The sequence below is a fragment of the Gorilla gorilla genome, chromosome 12, assembly GCF_029281585.2.
Source record: "Gorilla gorilla gorilla isolate KB3781 chromosome 12, NHGRI_mGorGor1-v2.1_pri, whole genome shotgun sequence".
NCBI classification, from domain to species: Eukaryota; Metazoa; Chordata; class Mammalia; order Primates; family Hominidae; genus Gorilla; species Gorilla gorilla.
In genome coordinates this window covers 138,547,988-138,569,672 of record NC_073236.2, presented here as the reverse complement: position 1 = coordinate 138,569,672, position 21,685 = coordinate 138,547,988, and the positions used below count along the sequence as shown (strand labels likewise).

The 21,685-nt window shown below is 48.0% G+C and overlaps 1 protein-coding gene and 1 long non-coding RNA gene across 7 annotated transcripts in view; both read left to right on the top strand.

Moving 5' to 3' along the window:
* Window positions 1-16,663, top strand: part of LOC134756816 (uncharacterized) — a 41,285-nt gene extending 24,622 nt beyond the window's left edge. The window contains exons 2-3 of the long non-coding RNA XR_010130085.1: window positions 8,713-8,776; window positions 16,491-16,663. This is a non-coding gene — a long non-coding RNA (uncharacterized lncRNA). The remainder of the gene's footprint in view (window positions 1-8,712; window positions 8,777-16,490) is intronic.
* Window positions 16,664-17,635: 972 nt separating this feature from the next.
* Window positions 17,636-21,685, top strand: part of TPO (thyroid peroxidase) — a 120,758-nt gene continuing 116,708 nt past the window's right edge. For 3 of the 6 annotated variants that reach the window (XM_063696090.1, XM_055378694.2, XM_055378692.2), the window contains exon 1: window positions 17,636-17,730. In XM_063696090.1, coding sequence (XP_063552160.1) covers window positions 17,637-17,730 — 94 coding nt within the window. In that variant the 5' untranslated portion in view covers window position 17,636. The remainder of the gene's footprint in view (window positions 17,731-21,685) is intronic. The other 3 variants (XM_055378693.2, XM_055378689.2, XM_055378691.2) reach the window with 1 other exon arrangement.

Below are 21,685 nucleotides of genomic sequence, written 5' to 3'. Positions count from 1 at the left end.
CCTCCTGCACCGCTCGCGTGGGGGTCTGTGTCTCTGGCTTTGTGGCGGTGTCCTTCCCCCAGGGAATGGGGTGCCAGGGCCAAGGCTCTCCTTGCAGCCCCAGCTGAGGATTGCAGGGGCCAGGGAGTGCGGAGAAAGTGTCTGGAAGGTTGTGCCCCCTCACTTGCAGCCATGACCCAGGACTAACAGAGGGTGGGGGGCGCTGGCACCAAAGCTCCTTGAGCAGCCACTGCCAGGCCCCTGCGAAAGCTCCAGGCCCAGGAGTATGAGCTCTCCCTGCAGCCAGGCCCTCACCTCCTCTGCAAGCCATGCTCACATTCTGCTTTCCAGGAACCAGACCAGAGACATTTCTTCCCTCTTCTGTTTCTTGGAGACCAGCCCCACCCTCCCTGCAGGTGCATTTCCCAGGTGGCGGCTGCAGTTGTTTCTGCAGGACAGGACTGGGTTCACCCATGCCCTCCTCTGTTCAGCCATCCCTCCCTTATCTGCCCCAGGTGAGTCCTCATGAAATGTCCAGCCTCCCCGAGGGAGGCAGAACCCTGTGCTCTCCAAGCCCTCCTGGGCATCATCACCAGATTGCATCTTCTGCACGGAGCTTCTCCAGCAGCATCAGCAGCCTGACGACAGGCTTCCAACTCTGGCCTTTCCAATACAGCAGCCCCCTTATCCAAGGGAGAATCTTTCCAAGACCCCAGTGGACACCTGAAGCCGTGGAGAGAACGAATCCTATGTATGCTGTGTTTTCCTACACACATACCCACGGTGAAGCTTAGTTTATAAATTAGGCACAGTAAGGGATCCACCATAACTGATAATAAAACAGAACAATTATAACAATACCCAGAATGATGCATGATTTAAAACCCATGAGTTGTTTATTTCTGGAATTTTTCATGTAATATTTTCAGACTGAGGTTAACCACAGGGAACCGAAACTGCAGAAAGCAAATCTGAAGATCAGAGGCCCTGTTGCCCACCCTTTCCATCTCTGCAGATCTCCAGTGCCTCAGGAGCCTCTCCCATCCCAGGGCCTGGGGCTTCTGCCTCCTCCCCATGTGGCCTCAATCTGCCTTCCTTGCATGAATTTCTCTGAAGGACACCTGTCTTCACTCACTCACACCTCTCTAGGAGCACCAGGTTCTGCAAATAGGAATACGGCACATCAACGGGTGCACAAGACTATCCTTACACGGAAATCTTACTTGTTATTTGAAATTCATGTTTAGGCGAGTGTCCTGCATTTTACCGGTAGCCCCACTTAATGAGAGCTGCCACCCATGGCCGCCACCCTTCCCTCTTCTCCAGCCAGACGCCCCTGGGCTCTCTTCCCCTTCCCAGTGTGGACATTCTTGACCTTTATTTTCAGCCCTCATGTGGCACTGTCCCTGTCTTTTTTCTGCAGTAGCTTCTTGCATTTAGAAAAAATTATGTTTGAAATGTTATTATCAAAGAAAGAGGAGAGGCTCCTAGGTTATAAAAAATACTTGAAGTTGCAACCAGCTATTAATTGAAAACCAAAAATAGGCCAGCTGTGGTGGTTCACGCCTGTAATCCCAGCACTTTGGGAGGCCGAAGCAGGTGGATCACTTGAGGTCAGGAGTTTGAGACCAGCCTGGCCAACATGGTGAAACCCTGTCTCTACTAAACATACAAAAATTAGCTGGGCGTTTTGGCATGTGCCTGTAATCCCAGCTGCTCAGGAGGCTGAGGCAGGAGAATTGCTTGAATTTGGGAGGCAGAGATTGCAGTGAGCTGAGATCACACCATTGTACTCCAGTCTGGGTAAAGAGCTGAGATCGCACCATTGCACTCCAGCCTGGGTAAAGAGCTGAGATTGCACCACTGCACTCCAGCCTGGGTAAAGAAGTGAGACTCTGTCTCAAAAAAAAAAAAAAAAAAAAAAAAATGTGCACCACTGCACTCCAGCCTGGGTAAAGAAGTGAGACTCTGTCTCAAAAAAAAAAAAAAAAAAAAAAGTGTGACTTTACATTACATGCGTCTCAAAAAAAAAAAAAAAAACAAATTTCACTTATGATGTGCGAAATTGCCCAAGCAGCACAAATGAAAACATAAATTTCCTTCACATTTTAGTGGAACTGATGCAGGCTTTTATTGTAGCTGTTAATTTATCCAGGATTTTTATCAGCAAGAATTGAAAATTAACTTCATGTGGAGTCTTCATGTCTTGTCAAGTCAGACATTAATGGGTAAGCCAAAGGGGATCTTTTTAAAATGCCTTTTTACAAAAATCTCAAAAGCTGGATTCCTTTCTAATCATGTATCCTTGTGGCAAAAAAACCAGCAATACAAGTGAAAAGGACATTCCTTTTCCAAGCCTTCCTCGCGACCTGAGGTAACTGTGGTGCGTCGTAGTCTCCTGTGCTGACTTTCCAACCTGATGTCTGTCCTTGTAGGTCTGGATGCTCCTCACCTTGCTGTAAGCTCAGAGAGCTTCGCCTCCAGTCCCCTCCAGGAGGCTGAGGCTCCCATCAGCAGAGCCTCCCATATCTGTGCCTGCAGGTTGGCCTGAGCCGCAGGCAGCGTGCACATCACAGTCACCCTGCTGAAAGAAAGTCACCCTGATAAAAGTAAAACTTTAGGCAAAACACATTGAAGTGAGTTTACTTGACCATTAGAGGACTCGTGAATTGGGCAGCACTCGGAAACAGAGGAGGTTCAGAGAACAGCGAGGGCGGTGACCTCTCAGACGGATGGGGAAGGAAGACAGAGACAATGCACCCAATCAGTTAGAGCAGGAGCCCCAGCCACAGGGGAGTTGGTGGTTTCTGATTAGTAAAGTCGCTAGTTCTTTTTCTGTTTACAGTGGGCTTTGGTTTGCTCACTCAAGAACCCCAGCCCTGGAGCCTTCCCAGCCTAGTGTCCTCCCAGCGAGAATGCTGACACCACCTGCCAGGCAGCTACACCCATGACCCAGCCAGGCCAGCTACAGCCCCACAGCTCCCCTCAGGACCAGACAAGCAAAGCCTGCACAGCCCTGAGCTTCTCCCTCTGCCCATCCTGCTACCTCCTCCTCCTGGCATGGGTTTGATCCCTAATAAGCATTCTGCACCTCAAATCCTGCCTCAGTGTCTTCTGCCAGAGTGTGGGCTGAGCAGGTGCCTTGAACCAATATCTCAGTGATGAGCTCACAGGCAACTCCAGCCTGCAAAGCCACTCTGCAGCACATCCTGAAAGTACACACCCCTGTGGGTCTTTGTCTGACTGTTAGGACAAATTCCAGATTTGGAACTGTGGGTCCAAGGGTACAGGTTAGGGGTCAAAGGGCATTGAGTGCCGCAAGCCAGCCATTTACTCAGAGATCCTACCGAGCAAGCCATGAGACAAAAGCCAGCCAGACCCACGCAGCCTGTGTGAGTAGGCAGGTAGAGGGCACCCAAATGCTGCTTCCTGGCTGCTCCTCATCTGGATCAGAGAATGTTGCACAGACTTCAGGATGGAAGGGCTGACGGTTACCTCTGGCCAAATCTCCATCCTGTGGATTCTGTATGCAGCCAAGTGGGCCCCAAGCCTCTCCACCTAACCAATGCCTCAGATGCAAGTGGCCCAGGGCTCATCCAGGGACCACCTGTAAAGGCCACGCTGCCCAGTGAGCTGCGGTCGGCATCCACGGGGAGGACTCCCTGACTCTGGGGGCAGATAGTGAAAGAGGAAGAGTACCCCCTAAATCTCACAGGGAAGGCACAGGAAGCAAGACTGCTGGTAATGCCTGGCCCAGTGGAATCTCCAGACCCCGAAGGACCTGCTTAGGAAGAGACGGGAGCACAGAGCAAGCAGGGAGCCAGCCAGTCTGAGAGCCGGCACGGAGCCAAGGCGGGTGGGGGATTTCCTGTTTCCTCAGTGAATTAGTCCATTTTCGTGCTACTGATAAAGACATACCCGAGACTGGTCAATTTATATAAAGGAAAAGAGGGTTAATGGGCTCACAATTTCATATGGCTGGGGAGGCCTCACAATCATGGCAGAAGGTGAAAGGCATGTCTTACATGGTGGCAGGCAAGAGAAAATGAGAGCCAAGCAAAGGGGGAAACTTCTTATAAAACCATCAGATCTCATGAGACTTACTCAGCACCAATCAGGAGAACAGTAGGGGGAAAACTGCCACCAGGATTTAATTATCTCCCACTGGGTCCCTCCCACAGCACCTGGGAATTATGGGAGCTACAATTCAAGATGAGATTGAGGGGGGACACATCCGAACCATATCACCCCATATTTTGTACATCTTGAATTTGCAAACTGAGTGCCAGTTTGTTTCTCCAGAAAGGTTCCCATCTGCATTTCCACCAGTGGTGAATGTGCAAGTCCTTCATTTCCGGCATCCTCATTGGAGCCACCATTATTGCATCTTTAGTCACTCACAATATGGGAAAAGATAATGTCTCACTGATACTTAACCTGCGTTTCCTGTATCACTATGTTTTTAGAAAGATATATTTGCATTTTTTCCTTTGTTTTATGAATTGCCTGCTCATGACCTAAGCCCTTTTTTTAAGTGGTGTATTTAAGTGACTACCTTTACTTTGTGTTCCTCTGTAACCCACAGATGGACTGCCCAGCTCCATTCTTCCGGGGTGTGCGGGAGCTTGTCTGGGGTGCAGGACAGGGCAATGTGAGAGCCAGCGGGGGCTCTGCTGGACACAGGCCATGCCCGGGCAGCCTGGCGATGCTTGGGGGACTCAGTCCCCTTGTCCCACTGGAGGCCCAGATGGACACCACTTGCTCTCCCTCCTCCTACCATCGTGAGACAGAATGAAATTAAAGGTACTGCAGCAGCTCTGGGCTCTCCGTGGTTCAGCTGTGAGGACACAGTGGGGCCACAGCACAGCCCTCCTCAGCAGTGGTACCTCCATAGCAGTGGTACCTGCTGTGTCTCAGGAATGTGGCAGGTGGCTGTGCCCAGAAAAATGCCACACACACTGGGTGGGGGACACTGGGGAACAATGGGCTGGTGACCCTCAGAGTTCTTTGGAACTACCTGTGGCCGCAGCTGCCCCCTTACCATGTGAACTTCAGGATGCTTCTCTGTCAAGTAAGGCTCTTAGAAGAACATGGTCCCGTGATAGTCCCGAGAGCTGCTCACAGATGGCTCCATCTCCCTCCTTCCGAGCACACCGTGGGTTCACATTTCACTGTGGTGTGACCACCTGGCATGCTTTAGTGGGAGTGGTGTGACCAGAGCACGCCGGGCCCCACCAAATCTCCCCTCTGCACGCAGCGGCAGCATCAAAACGGTGGCTGCCCCATCAGCCTGGGACCCTGCATGGTCAGGATGAGCACAGCCCCTTGACAAAGCTTGGGATGGGGTCCTGTCTGTTACTGCGTTAACCAGCCTGCACCAATTCAGAGTCTTCCCAACTTTCAGTTTTGGATATATGCAATCTTGCGTGAACTTACGCATGGAGCGGAGAATCTAATCTACCCATAGCTATGGATCTCCTGAGCACAGATCATGCCAAAGGTAAAACCTGCGTTGTATGTGATTCTGAAACTGGAAGTGGAGGGGCTAAGAGACACCAGGCAAGCATCTTTTTCACCCTGGAATGCACATGTACAGACCTTGCCAGGTGTCCTGCTTAGATTCCGATCACCTGTGTTGCACGCTGTCTCAGGGGAGGAAATGCATTCTCCTTAGCCAATTGTGGTAATGCAATAGCCCATTCTACATCTTTGGTGCCCAAAGAGGAGTAGACAGGGCCTCCTCTGCTGGGACCCAGTGAGAGGAACATTCCTGCTCTCTTTTACTGCAGCCTGTTTGGGACTGAACTGTGTCCCCAGGGTTCCTAAGTTAAAGGGCTGACCCCCAGCATTTCAGAATGTACCTGGAGATAAGGTTGTCAAAGAGGTAATTAAGTTAAAGTAAGGCCATTAGGTTTGGCCCTAGTTACATACAACTGGTGTCTTTAATAAGAAGAGGAGATTAGGACACAGACACACACAGAGGGATGACTATGTGAAGACACAGGGGAAGGTGACCAGCCAGGGAGAGAGGCCTCAGAATGAAAACAACCCGGCCAACATCTGACTCTTGGACGTTTGGTCTCCAGAACTGTGAAGAAACAAATGTCCGTGGTTTAAACCACCCAGTCTGTGGTACTCTGTTATGGCAGTCCCAGGAAAGTCATACACGGTCATTTCTTTCTTTCTAGAAGGCTGCAGCATTGCTTTTCTATTAAATCATTCTATTGAGTTTATCACAAAAAGTAAGGTATTTTATAATCCAGTCCTTTTTTCTTACCTTTCAAGATTAATTTTATAGCGCTGGTTATTATCTATAGTTCACCCTTACAATAATTCAATCAGTTATTTAAATATGTCATTCATTTATTCACTTCATTCTTTTATCCATCGACCCATTCACACATGTACCCACGCAGCCATCCATTCCTTTATTCACTCATCCATGCATCCCACCCACCCACCCGCATAGACATCGACTCATCCATCGGCCTATTCACCCATCTACCCATTCAATCATCATTCGCCTATCCATCCATTCATCATCCACCCACCCATTTATCCATTATCCACCCACCCATCCACCCATTCATCCATCCATTCATCCATCCATCCATTCATTCATTCATCCATCCATCCATTTATCCATCCATCCATCCATCATCCACCTACCCATTAATCACTCACACACACATCCATCCATCCATCATCCACTCACTCATCCATACACCCACCCATCCATCCATCCATCCATTCATCATCCATCCACCCACTCATTCATCCACCCATTCACCCATCCACCCCCTCATCCATCCTCTCACCCACCCATCCATCCATTCTTCATCCATCCACCCACTCATTCATCCACCCATTCACCCATCCACCCCCTCACCCATCCTCTCACCCACCCATCCATCCATTCTTCATCCATCCACCCACTCATTCATCCACCCATTCACCCATCCACCCCCTCACCCATCCTCTCACCCACCCATCCATCCATTCTTCATCCATCCACCCACTCATTCATCCACCCATTCACCCATCCACCCCCTCATCCATCCTCTCACCCACCCATCCATCCATTCTTCATCCATCCACCCACTCATTCATCCACCCATTCACCCATCCACCCCCTCACCCATCCTCTCACCCACCCATCCATCCATTCTTCATCCACCCATCCACTCATCTATCCATCCACCGATCAGTTTCTCCATCCATCCATCCATCCACCCATTCATCCATCCATCCGCCCACCACCTACCCGCCCATCCATCCATAATCAGAACCCACCCCACTCTCCCAGATTTCTTTCCACCCACCTTTTATCTCCCCCAGAACATTTCCTCATTATTTCAGCTTGTCAGGTGCCCTCTTCTGTTTTCTCACAGATTCACCCCCAAGATTCTAATAGGGAATGTCTCCCACTCCACAGAAATTAGTTGCTTCTTTATCTTCCTAACTCAACTAGAACTTTTACAAAGTTAGCACGAACATCTTATTCATGTTCACACTTGTCAAGCACAGAACTTCACCCTAAAGAAGTTCTCAGTAATTATTTGGTTTATTCAAAAAGAAATATGAGTCATTTATTTTACTTAATATAAGCAATATCCACTGGACGATATTCTAGATTAGGCTTCTTTTTAGTCCTTTGTGGTTTTTTTCTACAGTCACCACAATACAATCCTAAATCAGCTAGAAAGAAAACATGCATCCTTTCAAACTGTAATTTGGTCATAACAACATTATTTCATTTTTAGTTTTGTTTTGTTGTTTCCCTAAATTGATTGACTTGGCTGGTTCACCCTACTGTAACCTGTGTCTCTAATTCAACAGGAATGCACATTGCATCATTTTCTGGGGAAGCTCTATGCCTGCAAGTTGGGAGCTGTTTAGTGATATTCACATCCTCTTCTAGAAATTACTCAGGTGTATTTACCGACCTTCACCACTCAGATTAGGGAAATCCACTTGGCAAGGGAAGCCATGCATTCTAATGTGTATAGATGCTAGGGCCTTTTATAGAAACTAACAATTTTGAACCTGATTGAAGTATTGGGCTTAGAAAAGTACCATTTTTTAAAATTTATTTTTCCAGGGCACCTGTGTTACATTTTGTTATCTTTTTGTGACTATTGTAAGACACAAAGAACTTAGCTTAGCCATCCTATTATCCACGTGAATATTGTCCGCTAACCAGGTCCTTCTCTGCTTCCAGACATGGTCTGGCTTGGACCTGCCATGCCTGGCTTGCAGCCCCCATCACCTCTGAGCAGGACACAGCCCTGGGCCTCTGAGATGCTCTTGCTGGCCATGGCTCTGCCTTGTGTTTTACAGAGCTCATCAGCCTGAGGGCATCTTCCTCTCTATTAATCTCACTTAGGGTCACAACACGCTGTGAAACAAAGGACCAAATGCCATTCACAATATTACCCCTAGAAACTCCTTCCGGGACTGGAGTCATTTTCCTTTCAGTAGTGTAAATACAACCTCCTGTTCTGCCATTAGCAAGTGGAAGGTGAAGACTATGGGAGAGGCCAAGGGTTTGGAATGAGATGAGCTTGCACCTTAGACAGGATGTTTGTCAAAGGAAGGAAGTATCTTGTTTGGACCAGATCATTATCTGAAAGATAATCAGCCTGGAGGGAACATGAGTATGTATTTAGTCCTCACCACACTGTTTCGTAAATGTATTATGTGCAGGACAATGAAAAATTTATTTTGCTGCAGGTGGAGGTTGAGAGGCAGACACAGGCACTGGACATTGATGGAGAAGTGAGGGAAGGTGAGCAATGTAAGTATTGTGACTGCAAGGGTTTGTAAGGAAAATATGGCAACACAGACATGCAGCCCTCAAGACAAACGTTTCCACCGGGTTTACCAGTGGCTTTGATTTCTGTTTATGTTAATATTGACAAATCGTATGTGTACCATTACTTTCCAAATACCCTTAGAAATACATTCAAGTCAGCAAAGTATCTTTCTAAATACCACTTTGTTCGAAAAGGAACTGAGATCTGTACCTGGGGAAAGTGCCAAAACCTCAAGTTTGTTACTGGCAGTTGTGGAATATTCTACTGGAACATTGAGAAAAGGGGTGTGTTATGGGGCTTGTGGAGACAGCTGAAAACTGGTGAAACATTTTTCAAAAGCGCATCTCTGAATTGTTTCTCGAATTGACCAAGCAGATGTGTCCTTTGTGTATTTGTCAATCTAACAAAAGCCAAATGTTTCATTTTCTTTCTTTTTAGAAATGGCACATTTATTTCTAAGAAGTCTTCCAAACTACCCACTTTTCTTGTCTCTTAGAAGGTTGTTAGGTGATGCAGGCATTTCAGGAAAGTCACAAAGTTACTTGTTCATACCTCACCAAATATCAGTATTCTTAACACACAATATAAAACTGAGGCTATCAGAATATTTAATGAACCAGATGAGCATAACATCCTCTTAATGATCACTAAAGTTTCCATTATCCCTTGTGGCAATTTAAATTCACTAAAATAAGAACAATCATACAACCTTCTTTTTGGCTTACATCAAGGAAGTTTCCATTTCTATGAAACCCACATCTTCAAGATTACACTGTAAAGACAAATTGAACTAAAACTGTGAAGATTTCTACACAAATGCAAAGAATTCAGATCTGGGATTCCATCTTTTATTCTAATGCATACTTGATCTGGTTGTATTCTGAATCCTCCTTACAGGAATGTGATGTGGACTGACACGTAATTTGGAAACTACTAGAAGGCTCTTGAATGGAACCAGGGATTCTTCACACTTCATAGAGCAGCTGAAAGGGACTTGAGCACTACTTGGGCCTTCTGACGTCAGAGTTACAGAATGTTTTTTTGCCAAATCATGGATGGCTACTCGAGCACACAGATATTCAGGACCCTCTTGTCCCCGTGTGCAGAGAGGCCTGGTGCTGGATATCGTTTATGTGAGTTGAGTGGATAGCCGAGGCTATGTGGATGCACGTAACTAGTCTAGTTAGAGCATTTTACTAAGTTAATGACCGAAATCAGAGCTCTCAGGTCACTACTGGAATCAGCTCCTTTCCCTGTGAAGTAGTTAACTGTGATCATGATCTGCCCTCTGCACTTCCCAGTTAATTGCACCTGCTTCCTGTTTTCACGTGGGGAGAGCATCGTCACCCAGCCTTGGAAGCACTGACATTCGAGTTGTGCGTGAGCTGCTGATGAATCCTGGGTCAGTGAGCTTAGCTGCCTAGGCAGGGTGGTAATTAGCAGCACAGAGTTTTACAGGAGAATCTACTGCATAATTCATGAGGAAACTGAAACGCAAAAAAGATGTGTAGTTAAAGCCACGTGCTCCTGTGAGTGGGTGGGCAGGTGCAGTCACTCTGCCTGCAACAGCAGAGGCGGAAGAGCCGCAGAGACCCGTGGGCTCAAGAAAAGTACATTAATTAATTCATTAATCTTATACAAACTTTTGACGTTCAATCGGCCTACTCAGACATTCCTCACCATATAGAAGTAGGAAGGACACCGGGAAATGCAACTTTTCAATGAAGCATCCATCAGCAATTTAATGCCTTGTTTTGTCCACTTTTCCTTCTTGTGAAGAGTGTAATGTCGAAGTTAGAGCCACATCTCCACCTTTAGAAAGACGTGGCTGAAATGTCTGAAGGGCAGGAGAGGTGACCCTTGGTGAGAAGATGGCTCTTTGCTGGTATAAGTCACCCCCGATGGCGTGGGTCCCTGGTCAGGAGGCTGTTTTACATCCTTAGCTTGTAGAAACGCGAAGCACAGGGGAATGGTGTCGCGCCGCTGGGCAGGTTCTGGAGTTGCTGGAGAAGTGACTTATTGTCAGCAGTGCCCTGGAAACCAAGTCCCCTTAGAGTGAATGCACAGCCTTATTGAGGACCACTTTGGACCTGAGCAGCTGGGTCCTGGCCCCACACAGCCAGCTTTTCCAGCAGTGCAGGAACTTGCCCATGTGTCTTTAGTTTCAGCCAAGCTGAACTTGTCATATTGTGTTTAGAGGCCACATTGCATGAAGAATATGTAACCTTAAATAGGAGACTCCAAGAACGATGTGATCTGGTGCTCACAGCATGAGAGGAGCCTCACATGGGGACAGACTGCGGTCCCCAGAGTCCATGAGAGGAGCCTCATGCGGGGACAGACTGAGGTCCCCAGAGTCCATGAGAGGAGCCTCACGTGGGGACAGACTGCCGTCCCCAGAGTCCATGAGAGGAGCCTCACGCGGGGACAGACGGCCGTCCCTAGAGTCCATGAGAGGAGCCTCACGCGGGGACAGACTGCGGTCCCCAGAGTCCATGAGAGGAGCCTCACGCGGGGACGTGACTGCGGTCCCCAGAGTCCATGAGAGGAGCCTCACGCGGGGACAGACTGCCGTCCCCAGAGTCCATGAGAGGAGCCTCACGCGGGGACAGACTGCGGTCCCCAGAGTCCATGAGAGGAGCCTCACGCGGGGACGTGACTGCGGTCCCCAGAGTCCATGAGAGGAGCCTCACGCGGGGACAGACTGCCGTCCCCAGAGTCCATGAGAGGAGCCTCACGCGGGGACAGACTGCGGTCCCCAGAGTCCATGAGAGGAGCCTCACGCGGGGACAGACTGAGGTCCCCAGAGTCCATGAGAGGAGCCTCACGTGGGGACAGACTGCCGTCCCCAGAGTCCATGAGAGGAGCCTCACGCGGGGACAGACTGCGGTCCCCAGAGTCCATGAGAGGAGCCTCACGCGGGGACAGACTGCGGTCCCCAGAGTCCATGAGAGGAGCCTCACGCAGGGACAGACTGCCGTCCCCAGAGTCCATGAGAGGAGCCTCACGTGGGGACAGACTGCCGTCCCCAGAGTCCATGAGAGGAGCCTCACGTGGGGACAGACTGCGGTCCCCAGAGTCCATGAGAGGAGCCTCACGCGGGGACGTGACTGCGGTCCCCAGAGTCCATGAGAGGAGCCTCACGCGGGGACAGACTGCCGTCCCCAGAGTCCATGAGAGGAGCCTCACGCGGGGACAGACTGCGGTCCCCAGAGTCCATGAGAGGAGCCTCACGCGGGGACGTGACTGCGGTCCCCAGAGTCCATGAGAGGAGCCTCACGCGGGGACAGACTGCCGTCCCCAGAGTCCATGAGAGGAGCCTCACGCGGGGACAGACTGCGGTCCCCAGAGTCCATGAGAGGAGCCTCACGCGGGGACAGACTGAGGTCCCCAGAGTCCATGAGAGGAGCCTCACGTGGGGACAGACTGCCGTCCCCAGAGTCCATGAGAGGAGCCTCACGCGGGGACAGACTGCGGTCCCCAGAGTCCATGAGAGGAGCCTCACGCGGGGACAGACTGCGGTCCCCAGAGTCCATGAGAGGAGCCTCATGCGGGGACGTGACTGCGGTCCCCAGAGTCCATGAGAGGAGCCTCGCACGGGGACGTGACTGCTGTCCCCAGATTCCAGACTCCTACCTCCTACTCAGAAAAACTGGAGTCATTAAAATTGTTACTGCTGACTGTGGAGCTTTTTGGGGTGTGAGAGAGCCCCATGTTTATTTCTTGAATTTCAGTTAACAAAAACCCTCCTATATTTGTCTTTAGTTTTATCTGACTCATGTAAACTGGGAAATTACCTACCTGAGTTTGAACAAAGCTGAATAATTTTTCAAATTTTACAGGGGAATTTAATTAAGTTAAAATGACAGCATTTTATTTTCAAAATTTGTTTTAAAATGAATTGAGCTGTAATAAGAGTTGGAAGATAACACAGAGCTCCCGGACCTCCTTCACCCACCTGCTCAGTGTTAACTCTATGCACGGCCACAGCACAGCAACCAGGACCAGGGCGTGGATGCGGATCCAACGCTGCTGATTACATCTCAGAGCTCACCCCGGTATCCCCAGCTTTTCCATCTGCATCTTTTCCTGTTCCAGGATCCAGTCCTGGCACTGTGCAGCCTACGGCCGTCGGGGGTCATCAGGTCCCTGAGTCTCCTCTCATCCATGTTCATCTCTTAAAAAATAAACTTACAAATTTAAAAATACAAAAAACAGTGCACACACACACATGCACGCGCACATACACACACAAGCCAGGCACCAAAAGACAAACACCTCATGATCTCCCTCCTATATGGAATCTAAAAAAGTCGAGCTCATGGAAGCAGAGAGTGGATGGTGGACACCTAGGGTTACGGGGCAGGTGCGGTGGGGGGCAGGTGTGGTGGGGGGCAGGTGTGGTGGGGGGACAGGTGCCGTGGGGGGCAGAAAGATGCTGGTCAAAAGTGAGGGTTTCAGCTGCAGGATAAAAATGTTCTGGGATCTAATGCATAGCTTGATGACTATTGTTTATTTGAAAATTGCTAGGAAAATAGATATTAAATGTTCCTATCACACACACAAAAGGATGAATACGTGAGGTGCTGTATATGTTAATTAGCTTGATTTAATCACACCACAATGTTTACATGTATGAAAACATCACGTGAACATAAATATGTGTAATTTGTATTTGTTAATGATAGCTTGATGAAGCTGGGGGCGAGGAAAACAAAAACTAAAAAGTGAATGGCAAGTAAAAAAGGCAACGTCAGGCTGTAGTTTGAAGAACACAGGGCAGTCAGGCCCTGGCCACATGTCAGGTGAATCAAGTGTGAGCCCACCCTGGATCCCTCTTCTGTTACAGTCACAGGCAAGGGCCTATTACAGGTGGTCCTGGGCCTCGGTTAGGGAGAGCCTCTTGTCTGTGGACAGAACACACAATGCCTGCAGGGAGAAAGGTGGCCTTTCTATGGAGACATCAAGCAAAATGTGTGATTTGCTGTTTCTCATGCATTGATCAAGGTATTCAGTAATCAGATTTCTCCAGGGTATCAAATAGTTCATTGGCACTTGCCAAAAAATGGAAGAGTGCTTGTCGTCTTCTCGGTGGGCCCGGGACTGGACCGCAGGGCTGGTGCCACTCCTTCACTGAGACCTGCTTGTAGCAGGGCCCTGCATTCCCCCATCCTGCCATGTGTGAGTTGGCTTCTTACTGTACCATGCGTTCCTTGCAGATTTCTGTCTTCTTTGGAGCTCCTTGATTTTTCTCATAATGGGAGAAGACGTGTATTTTTTTCTTTCCTTCTCATGGCTAAAACTGTCCTCTTTCTCACTGAGTCTCCCCTGCAATCTCTCCGCTCTCCATTGCTGGGTGGCCACGTCTTCCCAATGCTCCTTTCTGACAGAGACTGGGGGCTTCAGCCAGATCTTTAGTTGCCTCTCTTTCATTCTTCCATTATGTGATAGCCTCGGGTTTTCCACGTCCCCCTGCAGAAATCTTCCTTCCCAAGTCCCCCATCTTCTTTCTCAAAAACGTGTGTGCTATCCAGTGGGCCTCCTCCAAACCCACCATTCTCAGACTTTTCTCTGCTCACCTCTCAACATTTCCAGTGTAACAGCTTCCATTGTACTTCATGCATTATTTATATTGTTTAATTAGTATTAAAATAAGCACATCACATAATCCAGCTAAAACATGTATTTTCAAATGATAGATACATTTCTCATATTTGTGCGGGGTCAAATGGTAACAGCAACTTAGAGGAGAGGCTACAAAACGACCTGGAGAGTTGATGTGCCGGCTCGGCCTCCCCCAGCTGTGCATGCAAACCCCCTCTTCCCAGGTCTCCATCGGCACTCGGCATTTTCAAGCGTCCTTCTGTGATGAAAAGAGCATCCAGTCAGTATTTCCTTTACATTTTAATGCATTCTTCTTCAAACTCTTCCTTGAGTATTTGCCCCACACTGTCTCATTTTACCACCCACCTTTCTGGCTGTGTGAATTTCCTGTGAATGCCTTAAAAAAGGGCCACATGCTCAGTGGCTTTACTCCATCAGCTCCGGAGGTCATAGATCCAAATGAGACTTTTGGCAGCAAGGCCCAGGGACAGGGCTGGTTGTGCCTGGAGACCCCAGAGGCCCTGCTCCTGGCCTCCTGCAGTTTCTGGAGGCTCATGGCCACGGCCCTCCAGTCTCAGTCTCCATCATCACTTCCCCCTTTCTCCCCTCAGACTTTCCCACCTTTGTCTTGTAAGGAGCTGTGTGCTAACACTAAGGCCAGTGGATAATCCAGGCTAATCTCCCCTCCTCAAAATCTTAACTGAATCCCATCTGCAAAGCCCCTTTTGTCATGCAGGTTGCAGTCACAGGCTGGGGGACTGCGTCCCCTAGACGCTGGTGCTCTGAGCTACTCTTGAGGTCTTTTCCATCCACATTCTCCCAAGAAGAATCCCATTCACTCACAGTCCACTACTGTATTCCCCCCTCAGGACTCCCAAATGTGTCTTTTTAAGCTGGACTTCACCCAACAGCTGAAAGTACATTTCCAAATGCCCAAGAGCTCACTGCCCACCTGTGCCACGGGCACCTCCAACACAATTCCAAGCCTGAGCCTGCTGCTCCTTTGCTTTTCACAGCCAGTCACCTTTCTTCTCTGGCCTTACTAGGGCCAGTACATGAGATTTTCACTTGCTTAGGCATCAAACGGAGGATGGCTGAATCCTCAGAGGCTCTGTGCTTTTCTTCTGTTCCCAACAGTAACTCATCATTGAGCCATGGAATCCTCTTTAATGAGCTACCGAGTCTGGTCCTTCCTCTCTATCCAAACCCCACCCTCCTAGTGACCATTCTCAGGGTGCGTGGAGGGATTATATCACTGTTGGCTGATCTCCTCCCTGCTCTTCAGAGCTTGTCTAACTCATTTGTTATCTTCATCCATTTGATGGGTGAATGATGAGGATTGAAGGGAGAATGTTAAAGGCAAATCATCACATTCTTGGGCTTCAGAACATCTTCTAACAAACAGATTAATGTTCTGAAGTCTTTGCATCGTGTTTTAGCATTTAGTTTCAAATTACCTAGAGGAAGCATCAGTCACATTTGGAGAGGGGGAAAGAAAAGCAGAAAGATGAAGATGATTTTCACAAACTGGAAACCCATGGGACTTCCGGGGGCATGAAGAGGCTCCAAGTCTCAGGAGCGGGTCATTGAAGATGTGTTATTTTATCATTTTCATGATGAGATACAGCCTGAAAGCAGATCACCCATGAAAACATGTCATCTCCCAGTGTTCGGAATGCAGTCATGGTGACCTTCCTACAGAACATCTCTGTCTTTGTGGGGACTCTTTTGATGGGTGCATGATGAGGATTGAGGGAGAATGTCTGCATGCTGGCGAACACACACTGAACTGTGCTCATTTTTCACCTCAACACATTGGAAAAAAGTGTACTTTATTCACCTCTTAGTGATAAGAAAACTAGGGGCTCGGGGACAGGAAGCAAAAGGCTCAGAGTTGTAGAGCGAGTCATCGGTGGGCCTGGGAGCTGCACCCAACCCAATCCTCAGAAGATTAACAGCCCCTTTTTCACAGGGTATTTAACTGTGAAAGTAAGAGGGAGGAAAATGCAAGTGTCACAAGTCTGGATTTAGTTGGTTTATTCTTTCTCCCTGTATAATTTTTACCCTCTTCTTCCTAACTCATGCGGCCAGAGGCTAGACTGCATGTGGACCCCGATGACATGGCACTTTGTTTCTGACCAGTCAGGACACACAAGAGGCCCGGCGCAAACATAACAAAGCCCGCAGACATTCTGTCCCCACGAAGAACAGACGCCACTCCACTTCCTAGCATCTTGACGGGCTATCCGAGCGCGGAGTCAGTTTATAAGGTGGGTAACCAAGTCCCTGGAAGGCAATTGAGGCGCCCATTTCAGAAGAGTTACAGCCGTGGAAATTACCCAACAGTGCAGTTGGCTGAGAAGAGGAAAAAAGGTCAGGTTGTAAAACTTTTTATTTTTCCATTTGCTAAGAGAAATTCATCATTGGAACTTGTAAAGTGGTCCAAGAGAGGCTGTAATTTGGGCCATTATAGCAGGTATGGGTGGCGTCTCTCAGCAAAGCTGACTGACTGACTGATGAGTGCTGTTTGCAATGACCTCCGCTGGAACACGTGAGTCCTATAGGGTCGATTCCTAGATCACCGTCTACTGAGACACATTCCTGTCAGCATGGACTCACTGGTGCTATCCTGCTTAACAAAATTAGTGGCTCAAAAATAGCCACAGAAAGCCTAAGAGAAGAAAACAAGGATTTGAAAGTAGAAATGATGAATTTTGAATCTTCTGTTTTGTCTTAACAACTAGAATTCTAAAATCATTTTATGGACATAAGAATGCTTTAAGAAATTCAATAGGCATTTAGGGGTTTTATTTATCACTTTTATAAAGACTAAATTTCTAATAGTATTCACTTTTTGCCACATAGATGCATTAGGGGAAACAGATTTTTTTCATTCCCAATAATTATTCCCAGTACTGTTATACTATTTGACATTACCAAAAATTTAAATAGGTTATTACTGAGATATATTGGCAACTGGAGCTGCCAAACATAAAAACTCTGTTTTTGAATAATGGGGGCCTGGGAGGCCTGCTCAGCACTGCAGCTTCTGTAACCTCCTGACATGGACGGCGACTCTGGTCTCGCAGACCCCAGGCCTGTGAGGGTCGCTCACTGCGGTAGAGGCTGCGTGGAGTCAGTGGAGGGAGCCCCTCAGCAGGGAGACAAGGACACAGCGGTTCTCATGGCCTTGTCAGTGCTTGATTGCATACTCTGTTTCCTTCCGTTAATTTTAGAATGAGAGCACTCGCTGTGCTGTCTGTCACGCTGGTTATGGCCTGCACAGAAGCCTTCTTCCCCTTCATCTCGAGAGGGAAAGAACTCCTTTGGGGTAAGTAGCAAACACATTGTGGTCTTCTGGCCTTATAAAGTTATTTTTCACACTTACTAAAATAGAGGGCATAATGGTAGCTCCTGAGAGTCAATTTAGGCCCCTGTAGTGTATGCTTTGTTATGCTTAAGAAAAAAAAATTGTAATTCTTGATTTTAGAAGGATTGAAATACGTACATTTCTTTCTTTAAAAAAGAGCTGATTTTCCTTGGATGACACAATAGACAATTTTCACTTTTACCTATTCATATAATTGAAAAAAAAAATTCTTTGGGAGTGTTTTTCTTCCTTTGCTACAGAATTATTTTTTATTAAATAACTTCTTTGATGTATTTTCTGGAATCAGTGTGCTACTATGTGAAAACAAGTTAAGAAAGCTACTGAGATGCAGTGGTTAAAATAATCACAGATCAAACTCTTTGCTTTTCTTTTGATAAAGTAAATAAAGTTCCAAACCCTGAGAACAAGTTTCACTGGAGCGAACACTGCAGGGGCATTTGCCTGGACATTTCACCCCATGGACACCGCTGGCCCCAGGAGCAGGTGACACCTCACTGGGCAGGTCCCTGGGCCTCTGGACACAGTCCTGGGGCCCCTGGAGCAGGTGACACCTCGCCGGGCAGGTCCCTGGGCCTCTGCACGCAGTCCCGGGGCCCCTGGAGCAGGTGACACCTCGCTGGGCAGGTTCCTGGGCCTCTGGACACAGTCCCAGGGCCCCTGGAGCAGGTGACACCTCACTGGGCAGGTCCCTGGGCCTCTGCACACAGTCCCGGGGCCCCTGGAGCAGGTGACACTTCGCCGGGCAGGTCCCTGGGCCTCTGGACACAGTCCCAGGGCCCCTGGAGCAGGTGACACCTCACTGGGCAGGTCCCTGGACCTCTGCACACGGTCCCGGGGCCCCTGGAGCAGGTGACACTTCGCCGGGCAGGTCCCTGGGCCTCTGGACACAGTCTTGGGGCCATGGCACAGCACTGGCACCTCTACCCTCACCAGCCTTTCCCAGGACTGGAGGCCTTGTCTGTCGTTCAGGGTCACAGAATCTGGAGTCCTCGCTGTTCCCAGCCACACCCAGCCTAGCCTCCTGCTGGGGGCCACATTTTACCCCAATTTTTCTGCATCTCAGGACTTCACAACCATATTAGGAGCGGCAGTGAAGTCCATAACAGACTCGTAGGCTCCTTAAAAAACTCTCCCTCCACAGCCCCCAGGACGTCCTGGTCACTGCCCACTCTGAGATCAGGGAAGCCGTGGGGCCTCTCCCTGCCAGCTTCCATCCATGCCCCGAGGATGGGCTACTCACCCCTAATTCCTGTCCCTCACCTGCAAATGGAGAACACTGGAAAATTACTCATCACAGTCATTATTCGTGAGCAAGAATGAGATACTCCATTTAAAGCGGTGAATGCAGTACCTCGGCAATCACCAAAAAACAAAAAATAAAAATGGAGTCACAATATAAAGAACCTCAGGAAAAAGTGATTTTGCAGCTTCCCAGAATAAATCAGTCACTCTATCACCTGGAACATGCTAGATGTTCAGCCAATGGTTTGTAAATTAATTACTTTGTTATTTTATTTCATATTTAGTAAGAACCTGGTTGTATAAAACCAGAGTAAAACATGTTAGAAGTCAAGAGCTAGTTATGAGCAAGTTGTTATACATGAGAGCTATTCAACAAAATATTTAAAACTTTGTAACATGTTTTTTAATTTTAAAAATCACATTTAAAAAGCCATCAGGAATGCAGTATCCACAGCTTTTGCTAAAACAGTTTTTAAAAATTATTTTTCCATCTCTGAGAGATTTGACCTTTTCCTTTTGCTTAAACTTTTGGTTGACACGTCATGAGTGCACAGGACGGCAGCTGACAACTGCCCCGCGTGCTGGGCACATGCTTCTGCCTGCTCCAATATTTCAAAGCTGACTTATTGTTTGCTTGAAATGTGAATGAGTTACTGAAAAAATATTATGTGTCTCACAGTATTTCTATTTTACATCCTTTAATAGTTGTTTTGCAGCTTTAAATCTGTTTGGAAAATGACGCCCAATGACTGTGTGTGGGTTTATGTCACCTGTGCTCACAGACATGTGAAGCAAAAACCTTGGCCTGCTCCCCAGCCTCTGTGCAGGACAAGCCAAAGAGCAGGCAGCGGCAGGGCCAAGAGGATCCAGGCTTCCTCTGGATCACACACGGTCACCGTAAGCAGATGGTGCTCCGGGGGGTCCTGCTTGGTGGGTGGTTCACCCTTATGTGTCAGGCACCCATTTTACAGATCAAAACATAGAGGTCTGGAAGTCTCAGAAGCAGCAAGGCTGTGGCCGCTCAGTCTCACGTCCCAGGTCTTTACAGAGAACCAACACACATCCTCATACTTGAAGCTCGATGATATGTACACAGTGAAAAGTATCCGGCCAGTGCCGTGACTCACATCTGTAATCCCAACACAGTATCCGGCCAGTGCCGTGACTCACATCTGCAGTCCCAACACAGTATCCGGCCAGTGCCGTGACTCACATCTGCAGTCCCAACACAGTATCCGGCCAGTGCCGTGACTCACATCTGCAGTCCCAACACAGTATCAGGCCAGTGCCGTGACTCACATCTGTAATCCCAAGACAGTATCCGGCCAGTGCCGTGACTCACATCTGTAATCCCAACACTTTGGGAGGCCGAGGCGGGAAGATCACTTGAGGCTAGGAGTTCAAGACCAGCCTGACCAACATGGCAAAACCCCATCTCTACTAAAAATACAAAAAAAATTAGCTGGGCGTGGTGGTGCCCACCTGTCATCCCAGCTACTCGGGAGGCTGAGGCACGAGAATCAGTTGAACCCAGGAGGTGGAGGTTGCAGAGTCGAGATCACACCACTGCACTCCAGTCTAGGTGACAGAGTGAGAATCCATCTCAAAAAAAAAAAAAAAAAAAAAAGAGAGAGAGAGAGAAAGAAAAGCATCAGTCCTGGGTAGAGTTTAGGTTGTATCAACTTGTCTGCAAACTGTAGGAAGGTGAGAATAAGAAGGGAAAGATCTCGGCCAGTGCTCAGACTGGGTGGGTGCAGGAGAGACTCTTGTTCCAGAGCAGGATCCCCTAGGGTCAAAGCACAAAGAGAAATAAACTTCAGCACCTGAAAATTCTGTAATAAGAGTCTTCGAAAATGGAAAAAAAAATCTATGCTTGACCATTGTTGTCTAAGAGAAGTTTGCTATCAATCCCTCCTCTAAAGCCCTGAACAGAATGCTCTTCACCAGAACCCTGTGTATTCATCACCACACAGGCTGAGAGGCATTCCAGCATTTGTGCAAAATCAAGATTTATGTGCAATTATCTTTATGGCAAATGTTCCACAAGTTATAGCTGTTAAAAGAAAATAAGATGCAAATGAACAACAGGAAGCAGAGGCGTTGCCTGCAGCCTGGGAAAATTTGGGAAGCTAGTCTAATGAGTGAATTTGTTTTAAAAGGAAAGTTGGCAAACCTTATTCCAGTTCATTAAATTTCAACAAACAGCAAGGATTAAAGTAAGAATCAACACACAACTCTAAACAGGAATCAAGCGCTTAGAATTAGGAGCAAAGCTCTGGCCCTGGGGGCTTATGGTTTTGGAGAAGAAAGATTTTGGCTTTCATATATATATTTTACATAAACAGCCTTTGGAACAAGGCAACTTCCTTCTTCTTTCTGAAATGTGGTATGTTCTTGCCTAATGTGTCCCTGAATCCCACCTCTTTTATGAACAATATGAATATGCACAAAGGAGAATTTGGGGGAACCGTGCCATGCGCCCCTCAGAGCAGGAGCAATCTTGAGAAGGCGCAGGCAGAGAGCAGCGGGCGGCTTCTCCAGAGCAAGTAATTAAGTCCTGTGACTCCCTAGAACTCAGTGTTCAGTTCTGAAAAAAAACTTCGGGTTCAAACTCCCTCAGTCTATGGTCCTTGCATCAGACGCCTCTTCCCTG